Source organism: Schistocerca piceifrons, chromosome 1, assembly GCF_021461385.2.
Source record: "Schistocerca piceifrons isolate TAMUIC-IGC-003096 chromosome 1, iqSchPice1.1, whole genome shotgun sequence".
In the NCBI taxonomy this organism is placed as follows: Eukaryota; Metazoa; Arthropoda; class Insecta; order Orthoptera; family Acrididae; genus Schistocerca; species Schistocerca piceifrons.
The window spans coordinates 446,118,736-446,140,460 of record NC_060138.1 but is presented as its reverse complement, the minus strand read 5'-3'; the positions used below and the strand labels follow the sequence as shown (position 1 = coordinate 446,140,460).

The 21,725-nt window shown below is 39.2% G+C and overlaps 1 protein-coding gene across 2 annotated transcripts in view; it reads right to left on the bottom strand.

Annotated features, from left to right (window-relative positions):
• The window catches only part of LOC124791682 (FACT complex subunit Ssrp1), a 91,397-nt gene extending 71,938 nt beyond the window's left edge, over positions 1-19,459 (bottom strand). For both annotated transcript variants that reach the window (XM_047257879.1, XM_047257880.1), the window contains exons 1-2: positions 19,286-19,459; positions 9,493-9,678 (exon numbers count right to left, since the gene is read on the bottom strand). In XM_047257879.1, the coding sequence (XP_047113835.1) occupies positions 9,493-9,678; positions 19,286-19,342 (243 nt within the window). In that variant the 5' untranslated portion in view covers positions 19,343-19,459. The remainder of the gene's footprint in view (positions 1-9,492; positions 9,679-19,285) is intronic.
• Positions 19,460-21,725: the final 2,266 nt, after the last annotated feature.

The window sequence follows — 21,725 nt, the reverse complement described above, 5'->3', positions numbered from 1 at the left end:
TGAGGCAACAGTTTGTTGCGAAAGCTTGAATTTTGTGTGTATGTTTGTGTTTGTTTGTGTGTCTTTCGACCTGTCAGCGCTTTCGTTTGGTAAGTCACATCATCTTTGTTTTTTGATATAAATTTGATCATATGTTACACATCAATATAGGAATCCATACAATTACTGATCCAGCTGAACAGCAGAACATCTACAGAACCTAAATAGATATCCTTGCATAATAGATGCTGTGTCCATTTTGTAATCACTTACAACTGATAATCAAATAAACTGGACACACCATTACGAAAGGATAGGGATGGCAGCAGGCCACAGGAACCATTTTGGCATTTGCATGGAATGACTTTGTGGGACCACCGAAAAACTAGGCCACACGGGCATATGATCTGTCGTCGTGCCAACTGCAAGTCTGGTATGTTAGCAACTGTGCCACCTCATTCAGAGGCTGCAATGAATACACGAAGTGAAGAGGCCTGCACTGGATAGTCTAGTGTGTAATGCTGTATCAAAATACTCTTCAGGTCGAAGGCACAGTGACATTTATTTATGTTCAGATTCAAAAGCCAGTCTCTGCATTACTGTCAATCATCTGCTGATCTTCATTTCACTAACTCGTCTCATATTGCAATATTTCTACAGAGAACAGCATCGCCTGCAGATACTCTCGTGGAGGTTCCAACTACACCTGAGAAGTGGCATGCTGGAGGCAATGTGGGGACGTGAATTGAGAGGGTTTAATAGGACAGAGGAAAGGAATACCGTTGGGTGGAGGGTGCTGGATAGACTGAGGCCAGGACAATTCCAGGAGTGGAGAATGTTTCTTAAGGATAGCTCCCATCTGCATAGTTGAGAAGCTGGCGGTGGAGGAAGGGATCAATATGGCTCGGATTATGAAGCAGCCATTGAAATTGAGTGTGTTATGCAACTACATGTTGTGCCACCAGAAGGTCAACTTTGTTCTTGACAACAATTTGATGGTGACCTTTCATCCTGGTTGGTAGTAATACAAACATAAAAAGCTGTACAGTGTTAGCTGCAGAGCTGGTACATGGCATGGCTGCTTTCACAGTTGGCCTAGCCTCTGATGGGACAGGATAAGCCTGTGACAGGACTATACCCAAGCCGCTGAACTTTGCATTGTCATTTCAAGTTGGCAGCAGAACAGGTTAACAAGTAAAGAACGAGAAGCAAGAAGAGCTAGACGTGAATCAATTCCAGCGTGGTAATCGCTGCCGGTCATGATGTCAGAGCTCCCACACTGCCGGCTTCGTTTGGTGTGAAAATAAACAACGTGCATTGTGATCATTTCTACTGTGTCCTGGCATTGTGCTGCGCTTTGGTTTGCTGTGGTTTAGAACATTCTGATATTCCAAAACACTTCATTCGCCTAGTGACAATCCTTTGCATCAAGGCATGTCACTAGACAGTAAGGCACTGAAGTTACTACAAAGAACTCTTGAGTTATATGAGCAGGAGAAAGGACACGCAAGTACTCACGGACAGCCATCAGTTCCTGTTGATAAAGTTATGATACAAACATCAAAAGTTCTTGAACTACTGCAAAAACAATAGTAAGTAAGGGATTGTTACTGCAGAAGTCGAAAGGTGTAGACACAAGTCTTAACACTTCTGAGCCATCTGGTTCAGATATTATACTTATAGTGACACCTGGAAAAAAGAAAAAACAACCTCACCCAGTCACAGAATTGGATTTTTTCAAAACTGGTACAACCACAAGCATATTTATGCTTACTACATCAGGAAAGAGTTTCCTACAGTAGCAAAGTTAGTAGTAACGTTAAAAGAAAGTGAACTTTTCAGGGGTTCCAACATCAGTAAAAATTGTGCAAAAAGCACGTATTTCCATTACAAAGCATTAAAAATGCAAAGCCCAGTTAGAAAACATGCATATTGTTATGGCTCAAAGCATAATCTTGCATAAAACTATGGGAAAGACATTCATTCGTTTTGTGTTTGTAAGATGAACATGAAGACAATTTTGACGCTGATTCCAGTGACAATAGGAAGCTGAATGGAATTGCACACAGTCCCCTTAAAATGGTGAGTGGAAAGATATGACTATCGATCATTTGTTGCATCATTGTCATTATAAGAGCGAAAAGTTACAATCTTGGTCATTACTTATTTTGTAAACTATGTACCATATCGTTTTCAAAATATCAGGCACCATCAAATGCTTATTTTCTGAATTTCTTTGCTCTGTTATCAAAAACATTTGCTTTATTGTGATTATATATACATTATAATGCGTTTGTTTATTTTCTGTCATTGTGGTAGCAAGTGAAAACCTAATTCGTATGTATACTATTATTGTGCAATAGCTTACATTTACCAGATGGAACAGAAAACCATATCGTCTGCTATGTGTAAGAGGCTGCTCTTGCAACTTGAAGTAATGAGAACTGTCAAGAGCAATGTTTTGCCAGTGCATGTATACAGTAGGAGGAACTGGGTGGGTGAATTTGCCAGGGCTTGCACCTTGGTCTCCCCTATGGTTCCTGTGGCAAGGGGCTGGGAGTGGGAGTTGCATAAAAAGTACTAGGATATTCTATAGGTTGGGTGAGCAACAGAACAGCACTTTAAGAGGGGTGAGAAAGATCTCAGGTAGGATGCCCTCACTTCAGGGAAGGATGAGAGGTAATCGAAGCCCTGACAAAGGATATGGTTCAGTTGTTCCAATCCAGAGTGACAATGAGCAACAAGGCTGGCATTCCTTTTTAGCTGATTCTTGGGGTCGGTTGGAGGATTGAGAGTGTATGAGTGTTTTGAGTCATCAGTCTTGTGTAAGGGTTGATGCAGCCCACCAAGAGTTTTCCTCCTGTGCCAATTCTATTTGTCTCCGAGTTGCATTTGCATCCTACATCCTCAATTATATGCTGGATTTTTTTCCAATCTCTGTCTTCCTCTACAGTTTTTACCCACTATAGCTCCTTCTAGTATCGTGTCTTAACAGAGGTCCTACTAATCTATCCCGTTTCCTTCTCAGTGTTTTCCTTGCTGATTCTGCAGGGAACTTCCTCATTCCTTATCAGTCAACCTAGTTTGCAACATTTGTCTGTAGCACCACATTTCACATGCCTCGATTATGTTCTGTTCTCGTTTTCCCACAGTCCATGTTTCACTACCACACACTGCAGTACTCCAAACATAAATTTTCAGAAATTTCTTTCTCAAATTAAGGCTTATGTTTGAAACTACTTGACTTTTCTGGGTCAGGAGTGCCCTTCCAGCCAGTGCTATCTGTTTTTTATATCCTCCTTGCTCTGTTCATCACTGGTTATTTTCTGCCCAAGTAGCAGAATTCCTTGACTTCGCCTACATCTTGATTCTCAATTCTGACATTAAGTTTCTCACTGTTCTCATTTCTGCTACTCCTCATTACTTTAGTCTTTCTTCAACTTACACTCATATTGTGTACTAATTATACTGTTCGTTATATTCAACACATCCTGTAATACTTCCTCACTTTCACCAAAGACAGCTACGTCATCTGAAAATCTTGACATTGATATACTTTCACATTGAATTTTAATTCCATTCTTAAACCTTTCTTTTATATCCATCACTGTTCCTACGAGGTACAGATTGAACAGTAGAGGGAAAAGGCTACATTTCCGCCTTACACTGTATTTCGACCGAGCGCTTCGTTCTTGGTCTTTTGTTCTCTCCTGATTGTTGTATAAATTTTATATTATCTGTCTTTCTCCACAATTTACCCCTATTTTTCTCAGATTTTCAAACATCTTGCACCATTTTACACTGTCGAACAATTTTTCTAGGTCAACAAATCCTATGAGCGTGTCTTCATTTTTCTTCAGCCTTGCTTCAATTACCAGCTGCAAGATCAGAACCGCCTTTCTGGTTCCTTGGCTTTCCTAAAGCCAAAATGATCATCACGTAACACATCTTTGATTTTCTTTTCCTATCTTCTGTATATTATTCTTGTCAGCATCTTGGATGCGTGAGCTATTAAGCTGATTGTGCAATAATTCTTGGAGTTGTCTTTTCTTGCGATCTTCGGAAATGTGTGGATGATGTTTATCCACGTCAGGTGGGACACCACCAGTCTCATACATTCTATTACACCAACGTGAAAAATCGTTTTGTTGCCACTTCCCCCAATTACTTTAGAAATTTCAATGGAATGATACCTACCCTGCCACCTTATTTGATCGTAAGTAATCCAAAGCTCTAAAAATTTGATTTAATACTGGATACCCTACCTCTACCCTGTCAAACTGGAACCCTACCTCTATCCTGTCAAACCAGATCCCCTACCTCTTCCCTGTTGAACTGGATCCCCTATCTTTTCCCCTGTCAAATTGGATACCCTCTCTCTTCCCTGTAACCTCCTGTTTCTTCTTCCATCACATCATCAGGTAACTACTCCCCCCCCCCTCCCCCCCCCCCTCCCCCCCCCCTCACAAAAGCCTTCACAGGGTACTTTTCCTACCTATCTGCTCCATCCTCTGCATTTAACAGTGAAATTCCCATTGCACTCTCAATGTTACTGGCCTCTCTCTTAATTTCACTGGCTTTTTTTAGGGCACAAAACTGCTACAGTCATTAGCTTCGGAAAAGGTAAAAAAACCAAATTGGAAATCAGCAGTAATGGGAGCGAAACTCAAAAAGTGGGGAAACTAAAAAACAGAAGTATAGCTTAGAAAACCACTTGAGAATGCCATCAGCTGAGCGTGTGCCATCTGCTAAAATGGAAGATATATCAGGAGACAGCTGTAGACAGGTGCTTAACGGAGTAAAATAGGGGCACTCAAGTAAAAGGTGTCTCACCGTCCACAGTTGAGAGCAGTGGGGACAAAGTGGGGGAGGATCGCTACTTAAAAGATGTCGATGACTAAAAAGACAGTGCCCTATCTGGAGTCTAGTTAAAATTACCTCCTCCTGACGATGATGTTGGGAGGAAGAGGTTCAAGCACAGGGAAGAGCTTTCACATCCCGCAATGTATTATTGGGAAGTGTAGACCAATGTGTGTGCCATAAAAGAGCAACACGACGACATAAAACACTCTGTAGATCAGCAAACAGCAGGTTGAAGAAGAGAGACTGCAGCCTAGGCCGCTACATCGGTCGCCTCGTTTCCACGGATACCAACGTGTCCAGGGATCCAGAGGAATGCCACACAGATGCCCCCCAAGTGGAGCAAGTGGAGGCAGTCCTGAATCCGGTGGACCAGAGGGTGGACAGGGTAGAGAGCTTGGAGACTGAGGAGAGAGCTGAGCGAATATGAGCATATAATATACTGTATCCGCTGATGGCGACAGATGTATTGGACAGCCTGGAGAATAGAGTAAAGCTCCGCAGTAAAAACCGAACACTGGCCGGGAGGCCAAAATCGATTTGGGGTGTCACCAACAATATAGGCACTCCCAACACCAAATGATGTTTTTGAGCCGTCAGTGTAAATAAATGTGGCATCCTTCATTTGTGCGCATAGAGCAGCAAATGCCCGACGATAAACAAGAGAAGGGGTGCCATCCTTGGGAAGCTGACAAAGGTCACGGAGCAGGCAGGTCCGGGGGCAGAGCCAAGGTGGTGCTGTACCCCCAGTTGTCAAGAAAGATTTATGAAAGAGAATGCAGCAGTTGACGGAAGCGGACTCCCGGTGGTGGTAGTAGAGAGGAAGGGCGGCCTGCATACCCTAAATCCGAGGAGCATAAAAAAAAAAAAAGGTAATGGGCCAGATTAGCAGACATGGAAGACAGATGGCTAGCATAGAGACTCAGAATAACAGCTCGCCTATTGGACAGTGCAGGTTCAGCAGTCTCAGCATAAAGGCTTTCCACAGGGCTGGTGTAAAAACTTCCAGACACTAAACACAATCCACAGTGGTGGTCGACTGAGTCGAGATGCCGAAGACTAGACGGCCGAGCAGACGAGTAAACTATGCTTTCATAGTCCAATTTCAAGTGCACTAAGGTGCTCGAGAGGTGGAGAAGGACTACTCAGTCCGCTCCCCAGGAGGTATCGTTCAGGACACTGAGGGTGTTGAGGGATCGCAGACAGCGAGCCGAAAGATAGGAAACGTGGGAGGACCAGCACAGTTTTCTGTCAAACATAAGACCCAAGAATTTTGAGACGTCCGCGAACGGAAGGTTGACAGGGCCTAGATGTAGGGAAGGCGGAAGAAACTCCGTACAATGCCAAAAATTGACATAAACGGTCTTACTGGGAGAAAAGTGGAAGCCGGTTTCGATGTTCCAAGAGTGGAGGCGATCGAGACAGCCATCAAGACGTCTTTCAAGAAAGCTGGTCCGTTGAGAGCTGTAGAAGATCGCAAAATCATCCACAAAGAGGGAGCCCAAGACGTCGGGAAGGAGACAATCCTCAACTGGATTTATGGCAATGGCGAACAGTACAACACTTAGCACGGAGCCCTGGGGTATCCCGTTTTCTTGGGAGGAAGTATGGGAGGGAGTAGTGTTCACCCGCACTTTAAATGTGTGGTCTGCCATAAATTCATGAATAAAAAGGGGCAGCCAACCTTGAAAGCCCCAGAGAACAGTGTGCGGAGGATGCCTGTCCTCCAACAGGTATCGTATGCTCTCTCCAGATCAACAAATATTGCTACTGTTTGGTGTTTCCTAAGAAAATTGTTCATGATATAAGTGGAGAGAGCAACAGGATGGTCAACTGCAGAACCATGCTTTCGGAAACTGCATTGGGCAGGTGTTAATAGGCTCCGGGACTCCAGCCACCAGGCTAAACGGCAATTCACCATATACTCCAAAACCTCACAAACAGTACTCTTGAGAGAAATGGGGCGATAACTAGATGGGAGATGTTTGTCTTTTCCAGGTTTCAGAACAGGGACGACGATAGCTTCCCGCCATCTTCTGGGAAAAGTCCAAATCTGATTATAATGGTGAAGAAGGTCTATGGCACCTTGGGACTTACAAAGTTCTGGAGAGCTTTATCTGCAGAATCCTCACTGAGTTTTATACAGAAGAATTTTCACTCTCCAAGTAGTTCATACTTTGTGAGCATAAAACATGTCCCATAATACTCCAACAGATTGGCAGCAGCAACACTGTCCAATGTGCTGTTCAATACTGCTTGTCATGGTTAAGTCCTGCTAAAAGCTATTATATTCCCCCTCCCATTAACAACCTTTGTTGCAGTGTATCAAATCAGCATTTCCAATGTTTCTTCTGATAAAAATGAAAACTTACAATGAAATTTTTGTTAAAATGTTGCCACTTCTACATTTGTTATTGTCGGTGTCATCATCGTCATCTTCAGTCTGATTTAATGAAGCACTCTATGCTAGTCTATCCGGTGCAAAAACTCTTCATCTCTGCATGACTTACATAACCTACATCCATTTGAAGCCACTTAATATGTTCTCCTCCTACAATTTTTACACCACACTAACTTCCATTGGCAAGATGATAATTCCTTGATGCCTCAGAATGTGTCCTATAAATCCATCTCTTCTTTTAGTCAAGTTGCGTCATAAATTTCTTTTCTCACCAACCTGATGGTGTCTTTTCATATGTGATTCATTCCACCTAGCTAATCTTCTGCATTATTCTATAGCACAACATTTTAAAAGCTTATATCCTAGTCTTGTTTAGAATGTTTTTGTCCTCATTTCAGTTCCATACAAGGGCACACTCAACTCAAATACTTCATGAAAAAGACATTCTAACACATACATTTATATCAGGTGTTAACAATGAATTATTCTTTTTCAGAAACACTTTTCATGCTGTTGCCAGTATGCTTTTTATTTCTCTCTACTGCAGTCATCATCAATTATTCTGCTGTCCAAAAAGCAAAACACATCTACTACTATCAGTGTCATTTCTTAACCTCAGGCCCTCAGCATTGCCTGATTTTATTTGGCTGCATTCCATTACCCTCGATTTACTTTTGTTGATGTTCACATTATAATCTCTTTTCAAGACACTATCTGTTCCATTCCACTGCTCTTCCAAGTCCTCTGGTGCCTGTGAATGGCAAGGCAAATCTCGAAGTACTGATTTCGTCTCCCTGAATTTACTACCACCTTATCACTCTCTCTTCTCAACTACGGCTTTCTTTTCATGTACGTTAACTCTTCTGACAGCAATGTGGTTTCTGTACAAATTGTAAATAACTTTTCACTCGGTGCAGTTTATCTCTGTTACCGTCAAAATTTCAAATATTGTAATCCAGGCAGCAGCTTTCTCTACATCTATAAAGATTACGAACATGGTTTGCCTTTCGTCAACCTACCCTCTTGGATAAATCATTTGCTATTTGAGCTCATAAATTCATGAAGGGCTTCTCTTTTCTCCAAAGGTCTTTGACTTTACTGTTGGCAACATTTATCTTTTTAGTCATAATGTTTCTATAGCTTCACATTTCTCCTCTAGCCATCCCATCTTTGACATTTTTGCACATTCTGTTTCATTTCTTTTTTGAAAATGTTATTCATTTTTGCCACTTAATTTGCTGCATCTTTATATTTATTCCTTTTGTCAATTTAATTCACCATTTCACATTTTATCCAAGAATTTTTCTTGGCCTTGTCTCCCTCCTCTTACCCTCATACAACATCAATACGACAAAACCATACTACACACATCCATTGCAGTCACCTACACTCAACATGAACACTTAAAACACAACTCTCACACTTACAGTTACGTGGCTGAACTGACAATGTCATACGATAAACAAAAACAACAAGATCATGTGTGTGTCGGGGGGAGGGGGGGGGGTGATGAAAGAAAAGGGAGAGGGTGAGAGGGTGAAATACGGTGCCAGCCCATAGCCTACTCCTCAGGAGTAGCACCGAGGGGGCTGCCAATCTTCCACCAACACCCCATCCAGATGGGCAGATCACAATCAACAGTGCCACATGCCCTCACTTGGGACTTACCCTCATACAACTGTGGAGATGTTTGGTATTTACACCAGGTAAATACCAATGATCAGGAACATCACACCACTACCACTACCTCTCCCCCTACCCCCCCCCCCCACCCCCTTGCTGGCCAAATACTGGCAGTGAAAATTTTTCCTACCACCAGTATTCAAACCAGCTTACCCCTGGGTTGAATGCCATCACACAAGTGTGCTTTAGTGACCTCAGTCACAGAGGCGGGGAAGCAGAGCTATGTGATGAGGGGGACTGATGACCTCAGATGTTAAGTCCCATAGTGCTCAGAGCCATTTTTTATGTGATGAGGACAGCTGCATATAGATATTGTTCAAAACGAGACTAACTGGTGCTACAAAGTGGTGTACTAAAAAAAGTCCTGAATGGTATTTGATAAGAGTGAATAAAGTGTCAGTCAACTCTGCAAATCCAACAAAATATATCATCTAATGGCAAATATCATAGCACGCATATCAAAATCAGGAACACTTCTAATGATGTGTATTAAAAAAGAAAAATTATATAATTGGCAGAATTATTATGCTCTGTACAAAGAACAGAATAACTCACAAGACAAAACTTACCGCTTCCTTAAAGCCTGCAAATCGATGAAGTATGCCATTTTTCAGAAAAAGTCGTATGCCCCAAGAACCAACAAGTCTCTGCCAGTTTACAAGTTCCAAATCACTGGCATTTATCTGTTCAACTTTTCCAGTTTTACTGTTCTTGAAAATTATGTGTTGATCAGTTAACTTTAGTCGACCAAGACACTGCAACAAACACAATGCATGAAGTTAACAAATGTTTATTACAATAGGAGTAAATGAAGTTCATAAAAACAATTTAACAGCATTGTACCCTACCAGCCTAAAAGCTATATCAGTGGTTTCTTCAGTCAATGTAAACATATTAACAACAGACAAGAATTTTACTGATGAAGCTTGAGAAATATGGCTGCTAAAGAATTTGGGAACTTATATACCAATACACTTGGCTGAAAATGACTTCAGCTGTGAAAAATTGACAGCAAATCTAAGAAGACAACCAAATTTCCAACAAACAATGTAAATAAATGCACTAATGAAATAATTTAAACATGCAGACACTTAATGTTCACACTGCAAATACGTTTAACTTTCTTTACAGGATTGTATGCCGATACGTAACCTTGCTGGCATACACAGCAGATGAATATAACCACACTTCATATAAATGTAATCTACATGTAACTGAAATGCACATGAGCATGCACATGGGCATTTACTTCTGAAGATATAAAAAGCTAAACTTCATGTTTACCAAGCATCTAGGTTTTTGGGCTTACTTTGCCTCAAATTGCCTATAAGAAAATTGCCTATGGGATCTTTTTATTTTATTACAAGCTGCCAAAATGTGCCTTGCTAATTAAATATTAATAAAAAAGTGACTGATGCAGTAGAAATTATCATGTAATTTTACAATACAGTTGCAGTCCTCAAAACATTCCGCATAACATGGATAAATTTAGGTTGAAATGCCAAGCCAGTACATGGTCACTGCATGTCAAGTGGTTTAATTTTGGGAGAAGATCCTGCATGACCATCACAGATTTTGATGTAATTTTGTCTGAACATTTGCACATGTTCCCAATGAACATTTGTTCAGTTTTAATTTCAGCAGTGTAATAGTTGTACAGTTACAGTCATTTGTTTGGCTACATAGCACAGTTTTCAACAGTGCACCTCTGAGTTTTTGGCAACTTTTAACAAATATCTCCAACAGTATTTTCTCGAATGAAACAAAACAAAGTCATCTTGTACAACTTTTTGCACTCTCTTACATGGACTAACAATTAAAAAAAAAAAAAATCACAAGCAATTTTCATATAGATAATTTGAAGCAAAGCCAGGGGAAAAAATAACCATATGAAAAAAATGAAGTTTAGCTTTTTATATATCCGGAAGTAAGTGCATGATAAAACTGAAACTTTGCACGTGATCATTAATCAACGCAAGGTATTATAACATAAAACTTCTTTCTCCTAATGCTTTCTAAAAGCTACAAATTGGGAGGTTGGCGATTTTTGTAAAATTTTAAAAAATGGGTATTTTCAGCCAACTTTAACAATAATTTTCTGCAAATTGTTTTACGCCATTTTCATTAGAAAGGCCATGTTCTAAACCACCTAAAAACAGATTAGGTTTTGCAATGCAAGAGTGTAAGGCTATAAAAAATAATGACAAGGCAAAGGAGCAGTGAAAAAACGTACATATTCTTCTTGCATTGAAATTAAATCTGACATTTATTATGTTTCAGAATTGTTCAATAGCCTCTGTGGAAAGCACAATCACAAGTGTTAATGAATAGGAAGTGAGCCTAATAGAAAAAAAGACTGGTCGAGAAACCTCTTCTACCTGTGGCGTGGGATACCTAGAAATGTAGCATCAGGCTTGAGACCCTGTGAAACAAACCCTTATCAGACTTGGGAGCCTGTGGCCACCAAGAAGTTCGCTCCTGCCATCTGTTGCACTGCTTTGAGTATGGCTCCGCAGCAATGGAGACACCGGCCTCTCTCCCCCCTCCCCTCCCTCCAGTATAAAAGAAGCCAGCAGCTTTTGAGCCACCATGGAGCAAAGCAACAAAATTACACCAGAATTAAACTAGCACATCAACAGCATTGCAAAATAAAAAGATGTATTGGAAATTTGAATTAACATGAATCCTTTCCCAAAAACTGTGAGGCAGACTGCTACGAACTTCGCCAAAATTTACACATGTAACAGTGGTGTAAAACCTGAAAGCAGTTTATAGAATAGACTGTGTTATAGCTGTTCTGCAACAGTTCTGCTACTGTGATCTCTGGTTCCTTGGTAATGCACAGTTAAATTTGACAATTACAGCTAGTTTCATTCTGTAGTTATTACAACAGAAAAACTGGTTGCAGCATATCAAGATGGGTTGCGACAAAAATGCCCCTTTTTTGTACATCTTCAAGTTCTGATTCACTTCTTACTCATCAGTATTGTTTATATTAACTCTCCCACAAAGTGTTAAATATTAAAAAATGCCAGATTTAATTTGAATACAAGTGAAATATGAGTGCACTACACTGCACCTTTCCTTCCTCATTATTTTTTAGAGCCTTATGTCCTCACATTGTGAAACCAAACCTAGTCTTTTGGGTGGTTTAGAACATGCTCCTTCTAATGAAAACTGTTTACAAGAGTATGGATAAAAAACTTTTTTAAACTGTCTGAAATCACCCATTTTTGATATTTTTACAAAAATTGTCAACTTTGCTTTCAGTTCATAAACTAATGGAAAGATGTACACGAATGAAGTTTTACATTCAAAGACCCTGTGTTGGTAAGTTATCACATGCAAAGTTTCAGGTTTATCATGCATTTACTTCTCAACACACAGAAAGCTAAGTTTCATATTTTCAAAGTTCTATGTTGTTGGGCTGACTTACGTCTCAAATCACCTATACGAAAATTGCCTTTGGAATCTTATTTTATTATTATTCCATTTAAGAGTGTGCAAGAAGGCCTACTTTTGCTTCCTTCAAGAAAATAATGAAGACATTATGTTTCAAAAGCTACAGAAAACTCAGGGGCACACTGCTCCATCATGGGGTCATACAAATGGCTTTATTTCTGCATGTATCAAATCGGTGATTGTGAACATGTGGTCAGACCTGTGCATTTCAAAGCAGACAGGTGGTTTTCCTAGGTTCAATATTGCCACTTAAGTGATTATAGTCTGTAAACAAATATAAGTCATATAGAAACCTACAACTTTTTTATATGAACTGGGGCTAATTCAGAAAGTTAACAAGTGATGAACAAACTGTGTAAGATTAGATACGGTGAGCCATTTCCCTACAACAGCAATCAAAACATTAGTAAGTTCATCATATCAAACTGAAACAAATTCATTCACCCAGAAGAATCTTAATGAAATGAATTCTCACTGACAAAGCTGATGCTCTTATAATTGTAAGAATATAGGTACCAAAACAATTGTTTGTGGACAATCATGTTGTGCTTGTCACCGATGAAGAAGGTCCAAACTACATGATGCAAAAACTAATGGTGATATATACTAAATTGATTCTTGTTATACACTGAATATTTTAAATTTGGTGGAAACAATGACGATCTGGAACTAGAAAACACTCCTACTGAATAATGCAAGCAATATAAGTACTTTGGAAGTTTTGTATCAGAGAAGAAAGATAATTTAATAATTTAATTGGATTGATAAAAATCTACTCACCAACCAGTGGCAGAACACACACATAAAAGACGGTTGTAACCTGCAAGCTTTCAGAGCCCGTAGCGCCTCCTCAAGGCAGATGGGTCAGGTGTAAATTACCGCATGGGATGAGAAGAAAAGACTGATTGTTGGGGACTGCATCGGACGAGATTTGAAAACCTGAGAGCTTAGCTCTCCCCATGTGGTAAGTCTCCCCTGACTCGCAGTTCTGGGTGACTTTCCCAAAATTTATCCCTTTTCCTAGATGTCTCCAGTCCTTTTCCTTCACCTCTATTCCTTCCCCTTCAACCCTGCTGCCTGAAGGAGGCGGCACTGGCTCCGGAAGCTTGCCAATTACAACCATCTTTTAAGCGTGTGTTCTGCCACCGCTTGGTGAGTAGATTTTTTATCCATCCAATTAATTATTTTGTCAATAAATGACTGTTTTCATTGTTATAGAGAACTGAAAGAGAGAAAGATGCCCACCAAATACGTTAATCCTTGACAACTCCTCCTATTCCACAGATGAATTTCTATTATCGTGATGTGTGAAAGGTGGTGAATAGTGATATGTAAAAGGTAGCAGCTAGGATTTACTAACTCACATCGAGAAAAATGCCAATCTTATAAATGCGCTGCATATTTACAAATTAATTTGGAATGTGAAAGTAAAATGACTTGGACTTGTTTCTCATCATAATGAGTCATCATACAAAACGGTTAACGGAAAAAAATTTGCTACATCACTTAGTTTCATGTTGCATAGATCATGTGCACGATAAATTGTAATGATGCGGAACAAGTCTGTATACATTCACAACACAAGTGAATTTGTAAATATTGCTAAACGCTGACTTTATTTATTTATTTTTATGTGAGTTAGTAATTGTTACCCACCATCTTTTACACATTACAATGATAGAAATTCTTCTACAGAACAGGAGTTATTTTTTCACGTTGTTTTCAAATTTTACTTCGCTCAGACTGATTACTGATAAAAAAATTTCTGCTAAAAAGACCTTAACGTAGAATAATGAACGTCATTTTTATATGGTTTGTACTTACTCACATTATAGTTATTTTTCAACTGTGTTGGATTTCTTACAACAAACTTCATGAGGGAATAAATATAATGCGAAGCAGTAGTCAAAATGCCTAGCTCCTTAAATAGAGGTCTATAAAATGATAATGGTTAATCTCAACATATATTCTTACCGCACATTATTGAACAATTAGAACTTTCTTTTTTGAAGGTGAGTTGCCCCATAACATTATTCCACACGACATTATTGAATGGAAATATGAAACATTTGTGAATTTATTGATTTGTCTCTCTGCACCGATTCCAAGTGCAAATGTGGCTGAACTAACTTGAATTATGAGATCCAAAATGTGCATTTTTCAGTTTACATTCTCATCAAAACAAACAAAATTTTGAATTTTCTCCTGTATTTAAAACTCCCCCACACTATGTTATGCTTATTAGTGTAGTGCCTCTAGATGTGTGGAACTGAATACATTGTGACTTTTTGAAATTGGCATGAGACCATTCACAGAAAGCCAGTCAAAGAACATTGTTTAGCATTTCTTGTGTTAGTGCATAAATGCCTGAGTTTATTATAATACTAGTGTCATTTTCAAAAAGAACTAATTTTGTTTTATATTGCATGGAATTGTTTACATATATGAGTAACAAAAGAGGATCTAAGATTCCAACTCAGGGACCCACATACATAACTGACTTCCTCCAGTCAGAAGAATCTCTCTGACTACACTGCTTGAATTACTAAGTACAACTATCTGCATTCTTTTGGTTAGACATGAGACATATTTATTCAAATTCTCCATTTAATGAACTGGACTAATAACATAAAAATCAATACAAAGTTTAAAATACATAGAACAACTAGAGTCAATTAGTGCTTAGGAAGCAATGTTCACAAAAGAACAGTGGGGTTGGAAGAAACTTGAAGCACAAGAAATTGGCTAGTATATCAGACAAGCACCTCTGATATCAAGACCACAAATAAATAGGAATAAAGAAACAAGATATTGTGTCAATATGAAAGAAAATATTACTGAATACTGTACTTCAGCATACGGAAATGAGATGGGAAGAGAGGAACACCTACTGTTAGAAAAACCTGTAACTTCAGACACAAAGAAGATGATACTACAGATATCTGGGTACAAAGGACTGGAATTTGTCATGAAAAGTAGATTTAAAGGATAATGCTTCTATACATAAACTGTCAATAATAATCGAAAATTTACCTATTCATGTTATATCATAACAACAAAGCAACTTACGATGGTTACAGTAAGCCAGTCATTAAGCTATACATTCGTTAGGATACTGCATTGCTTTAATACTGATGGTCTTTTTGGAGGTGGACTGCCTTAATCTTTTTTGAGTTGTGATCTGAATATGAAAACAACATCAGGTGTGCCCAAAAGAAGTTAACTAGTACCTTCTGTGAATGTCTTCAACATACGTGAACATTTTATCAGATAGGATCAGCAGCACTATGCAACTGTTCACTGCCAATGCAGTTGTGTACACGAAAGTATCAGTCAACAATTGTAATGAGTAGCAGATAGACAAATTTCCACTTCATCTACTGAACAGCAGCTCTCTAAATGTGGAGACCTGTAAGACAAAGCCTGTAACTTGACAGTATCTAATTACAAGATTAATGGTGAACATGTTGAGCTCATCAAATCATATATTTTGGATTAATACTAAGAAGCAATATGAAAGAAGACTGTAATGTAAATATACTATTAGAATAAGCAACCAGAAGACAGATTTGTTGAAAGGCTTCTGGGGAAGTGTGGTGCACCTGTAAAGCAAATCATGTCAATGTGACCAATTCCAGAATACTGCTCTCATGTTTGGAACCCTTACTAAGTAAGCATGGCACATCAAACTCAGACAGTAACACATCAGCGAGCCATACAAAAATGACTCCAAAAATTGAGATAGGCAAGTGCCTTGGAAGCTTTGCATCGGAGAGACTGACAAATGCAATCTAGACACACTGGTTGAACACTTTTCAAATAAACCCTCTTGTTAATTGAAACAAAAATGACAGCAAACAAGAAAAATGTACTCACTAGAGCTTGTAAGTACATTTCAACTATCAATGTTGTTTCTTTCTACATCTTGTTCCTCTTCCATTGTTGGTTGACATTTACAAGGCACTCCTCTTTGATTTTTAAAAAGTAATAAACAATATGTGAATAACCAGAGATTTGTCAATTGTGTAATAAACTGCTTTTCAAAAAGTGTGTCAAAAATGGAATGAACATAGACATCAGGTTATGCTACAGATCAATTTTGACATCACACTTATACTTTGCATTCCACAAATTGACACCATCCTAACCTCGTACTACAATGCAAATCAGCCCGGTCAACGGAGGCGTCCGATCCCACCCGTCGACTTTGACCCGTGACATAAGGGTGTTTTGTTTGTGTGTGTGTGTGTGTGTGTGTGTGTGTGATCATGGAGTTTAGTTTATGAGTGTGTTGTGTTTGTAGATGTCGTCTTGTTGTGGATGGTGGTGTCCTCTGCTGCTATGTGTATGGTCTGCATGTTAATTTTATCCGTCATATCCGTTCCTGAACAAAAACAACAATCGATTAATTTTACTAAAATTACCACACGATGTACAGCGAACAACACTAAATTAACCTTCACACAAAATCGTTAACTCACTGAAACGAATTCCACTACAAACACAGCCGACACTCTAACAATTCTGGATAATGAGCAAAAGCAAACTGAGCCCATTACACCACACAAACGAAAATCCTGAAAATACCACCAGAAACCACAACACGATATCATCTACAAACACGCCACACTCACAAACCAAACTCCGCGCCGTCATGACGTCACGGATTAAAGCCGACGCGTGGGATCGGATGCTTCTGTCTCTTACTTCGTTCTTTTTACCCTTCGCAGATGATGTCGAAGCACCAAGAGTGCCGTCCACATTGACAAGTGATTTGTAAACCAGCATTCGCCGGCGGCGACGAAAACAGCGGTTTGGAATCCTTTGAAACTAGGTAAATCTTAGCTTAGCGTACTATACCCACCAATTTCCCGTGCTGGCCATATTAGTTTGATTATGTTATTGGATGGAGATGTGTCTACTGATTTTGGAAATACGGAAGCGTCCGATCCCACCCGTCTGCTTTGACCCATGACGTCACAAATATGGCGGAAAAGACCATAAACCACGATTCCAATATGGTGCACATAAAGTCGGTACGTACACGTTATAAGGACGAAAATACATCGAAAAACAAACACACACTTTCCACAAAAAGCCTAATGACACTAACGGGACAAGGGCGGATAATGGGGTGTTTTTGGGTGGGGGCAAACTAAATATAAACAAATTTAGACACCCACCCCCATACAAAACCACACAAAACGACGAAAAAACCGACTTCACAAAACTCCCCAAATACCACTAAACACAATATCATCTGGAATCGGACACTTCCCTTGACCTATATAGCTCAACAGCAGCTCCCGATGCCATAAATTAGGATCAAACACTTCCCTTGGCCTATATAGCTCAAAAACATCTCCCGATACCAGTATCAACATACACAGACACACACTGGCATCGAACACTTCACTTGACCTTATTTTGGTATCGAAAATTGCGGCTAAGTAGGCGACAGGAAGTGATTCTCGTTGATACTGTAAGTGTAGCGGAATTTGGGGATTTTGTGGTGTTTTTCTGTCGTCGTTTTGTGTGGTTTGGTATGGTGGTGTGTGTGTGTGTGTGTGTGTGTGTGTGTTTATATTTAGTTTGTCCCCACCCAAAACCCACCAATTTCCCGTGCTGGCCACATTAGTTTGATTATGTTATTGGATGGAGATGTGTCTACTGATTTTATATTTATTTTCGTCTTTGTTGTCATGTTTATGTAATGACGTCATAGGCGACTTATTGGTGACGTTGAGAATGGTCGTTTCCGCCATACTGGTGACGTCTTGGGTTAAAGCAGACGGGTGGAATCGGCCGCTTCTGTAATCCCAATCAGTCTACCACTAAAACCAACATTTTAGGAGCAACTATTTCTAAAAATCTATGTAAACCCCTATACGCATTCTGTACCACAATGTGATTAATTACAAAGGAAAATTAAATTATAAAATATTCGCTTTCCATAGGGTTGAGATCATAAAGTCGAATTATAAACATGCCTTCCAATACAGCAGCATGTCTTACTTTACACATCTCATCAAATATCAAATGTTTCTGACAAATCTGCTAATATTTTGGTGCATATTATGAAAAACTACAGAGGAGGAAGGATGGGCTATCATAGCCTGTGGTGCACATCTGTCAGTCTCTCCCATGCTTTAACGTTACTTGTTAGCAAAGATGACCTAAGACGTCCATATATGTTGCACAGGAATGGGGATGTACTTTCGTTGACATACAACTTCCCACCTGAACAGACGAGCTAAAATGGTGACCCAATTACAATTTGAACATTATCATATGAACACATAATTGTCACTCGCAATCAGATTAGATTAAGTTTTCGTTCCACAGACCCAAAAAATGATATGATTCTCGTGGGTGTGGAACATGTCAGAAACCATAACCAAAAACATAGAACATTTGAATGTAATATTCACTTTCTAGACCACTTGACGCGTGATTGTCAAATATTTGAATAAATTACATTAAACTAGAACTGCTATTATTTACGTAATTAGTACACTGTCAGAATCAAGCATAGTTATGCACTTTCACAATTTTTTTTTTTTACAATGTACCTACTCTTCACTGCTGTGGCCATGCGGTGTCAAAACTGAAACCTAATAGACGTTTTTACTTAGGCTGGTCTCACAATCCCAGTTAAGATATACAACCAAATAGCAGGATGAACCGTCTACCAAAACGTCTTTCAAGGCATGTGTTAGCTGTGCTTTATATGAAATGTAGTTTTTAATGCTTAGAGGATATCCTGCTTTCTCATTTAAGCTATGCGGAGACTAAAGAGCTACAAATTACATATTATCAGTGAAGTGCTATTTCAAATTAAAAAATATCCTCATTCAGCACACAAAAAATTACAAACAGCAGTCTATAAAAACAGCTTACCATAGCGCCTTTTACTTCCGAAGAAATATCCGAATATTCGAGAAAATCCACCGTCATTGTGGATAATCCGTACTCACACACAAAAGACACAAATAATCACACACACATCCACTTCTTTCGGTCGTTGTGTACAGCTCCCGCTACTACCATACACCACCAAAGTTTCTGTCACCAAGCTGTGAAAGATATTGCACTAGCCAAAGGGACTTGTGTTTAGGGACAGCAAATCTTGGTGCCGAACGCGTGGCCGATCTGTAGAGCTCGGCTGACGTCTGTTCTGCAGCACATAGCGCCTCCAGGTGACAGACTGTGAGAGCTTATACATTCGCAAAGGACAAGGAGCTGCTCGATTCATTCGTTACAAAATGCAAAACCGTATGTTAACCGCGTAGATAGCTTAAATTGTTTTAGGATCTAGTTTACGAAAATGAATGACTTCACAAAAACAACTTCGAAAATATATCCCACAATTAAAAACATGGGTCAGTTCTCCCCAAATTAAGAGTAATTTTTCGCGATAGACTGTACCAGTTCTTATTATCTTAAACGACTAATACTATATATTTCTGGTTACAGAGGCCGAGCTGTTCTAGGCACTACAGTCGCAGGTTAGAATCCTGCCTTGGCCATGGATGTGTGTGATGTCCTTAGGTTAGTTAATTTTAAGTAGTTCTAAGTTCTAGGGGACTGATGATCTCGGAAGTTAAGTCCCATAGTAATCAGAGCCATTTGAACCATTTTTGGTAACAGACGAGCAGATTGATAGGTTCGAATCCAGTGTTTATAAACAATGGCTGATCAAACATCATTGACACTGGTTTCCTTCATTAACCTGAACCTGAATTTTATTTTTAAGTGACGCAACTTTATGTAGTTCTCTCGAGAAGTTAGTACCTGACTAAAGCAGTTCACGAGTAGCTATGTATTTTTATGTAATGAATTTACCTATAACGCAAAGACTGTTGTAATCATATTTCACAATCATGGAGGTACAGAAGTATTCTTTAATGTATTGCGCTTGAGTGGAGAGTCAGAAACAGCTGACAGGCATTGTGACATATTCAAGTTGGTTTAATGTGTTGTTTGTTAGAGCAAGATCTATACTATAAAAGTCTTTATGTAGTTTTTGTCTGTGTGAGAAATATTTTGAAAATTGGTGAAACTGCTGTATAGTGCATAGACTCGGAGCAGTGACCTAGAAAATTTTCTTGCTAAAGACGTTTTGAATGAAGAAATTACCAGAAAAGTGTGAACTTTCAGCTTGTTCAAAAACATAAATTTATTATTTCATCAGTTCCGATTTTGATGAAATTTGGTATAAAATTCCACATATGAGAAGCCTAATATTTGGTATGAGAGTAGAAGAACATTGCAGCAACATCGTTTTTTCCATAATGTTCTGGGATAGCAAGATCTGAGGCGTTCAAGATGAAAAGTCAAGGGGAATGATGTTTAAATTAATCTACAGTAAGGATTTCAGGTTAAATAGGAAGCTATTCCTTAGCTCCTCAGCTGAGTTTCACTCTCCTAAAGTAAAGTTTGTCATATACGACACTTGGCTAAAAGAAACTGTTATTCCCCTTATAAATGAAATTCATTTGGTTTACATACGCTATGTAACACAAATTAGGGCCGTTTCCTCTCCAAACGAAAACAAGGCGGTGTCGGATCCGACACTGCCTTGTTGTAGAAAGATTAACTTTTAAGGAAATTCGATTATCATGGCTGTAGCATGGACAATTTGTCGATGTAAGCTTTTATTACTGCCACATGTTACAGAGCACAAATTGCAACTCTATTTTTACATTTTTCAAATAAGGGCTATATTAACGTAAACGAACGCATTACAACCAAAACATAAGAACAGTACACAGCAGATTACATAAACTTTCGCTGACTACCACCAGAAAGCGCTACGATATGCAGATCAGAGGCCAGCCAAGCGCACTCGATCGGCACCAAGATTTTCTGTCCCCAGACTGCCCATCTGCCAACTGGGTCATATGAATAAAAACGAGAACGTTCTCCAGAGTAGATACTCAGTGCAAAAGCACACTCTCAGAGAAAGTTCTCCGTTTCCTATGAATAAAAACTACAAAGTATAATCTCTGACCCGGGAGTACTTTCTCACTACCTCTCCTACTGTTCTTAGTTTGTTTCGTTTGCCTGTGCTTGTGTTACCGAAAGTTTTTCTTACGTTATTTTTGTGCCTAAATGGAAGATACCGAATTAGCCTCATGAATATTATTAAAGATTATCAGGCTATCATCAGCAAATCACAGACTTCGGCCGCAAGAAGGGAGAAGGCAGACAGTATTAAGGAGATACAACACCATTACAGGGTTAGTTTTGGAAAAGAAATTTCAGACCGGCAAATTATGAAAAACTGCACAATATGAAGTCACGCATCAAGTCTAAGACGAATGTAAATAAGATGGAC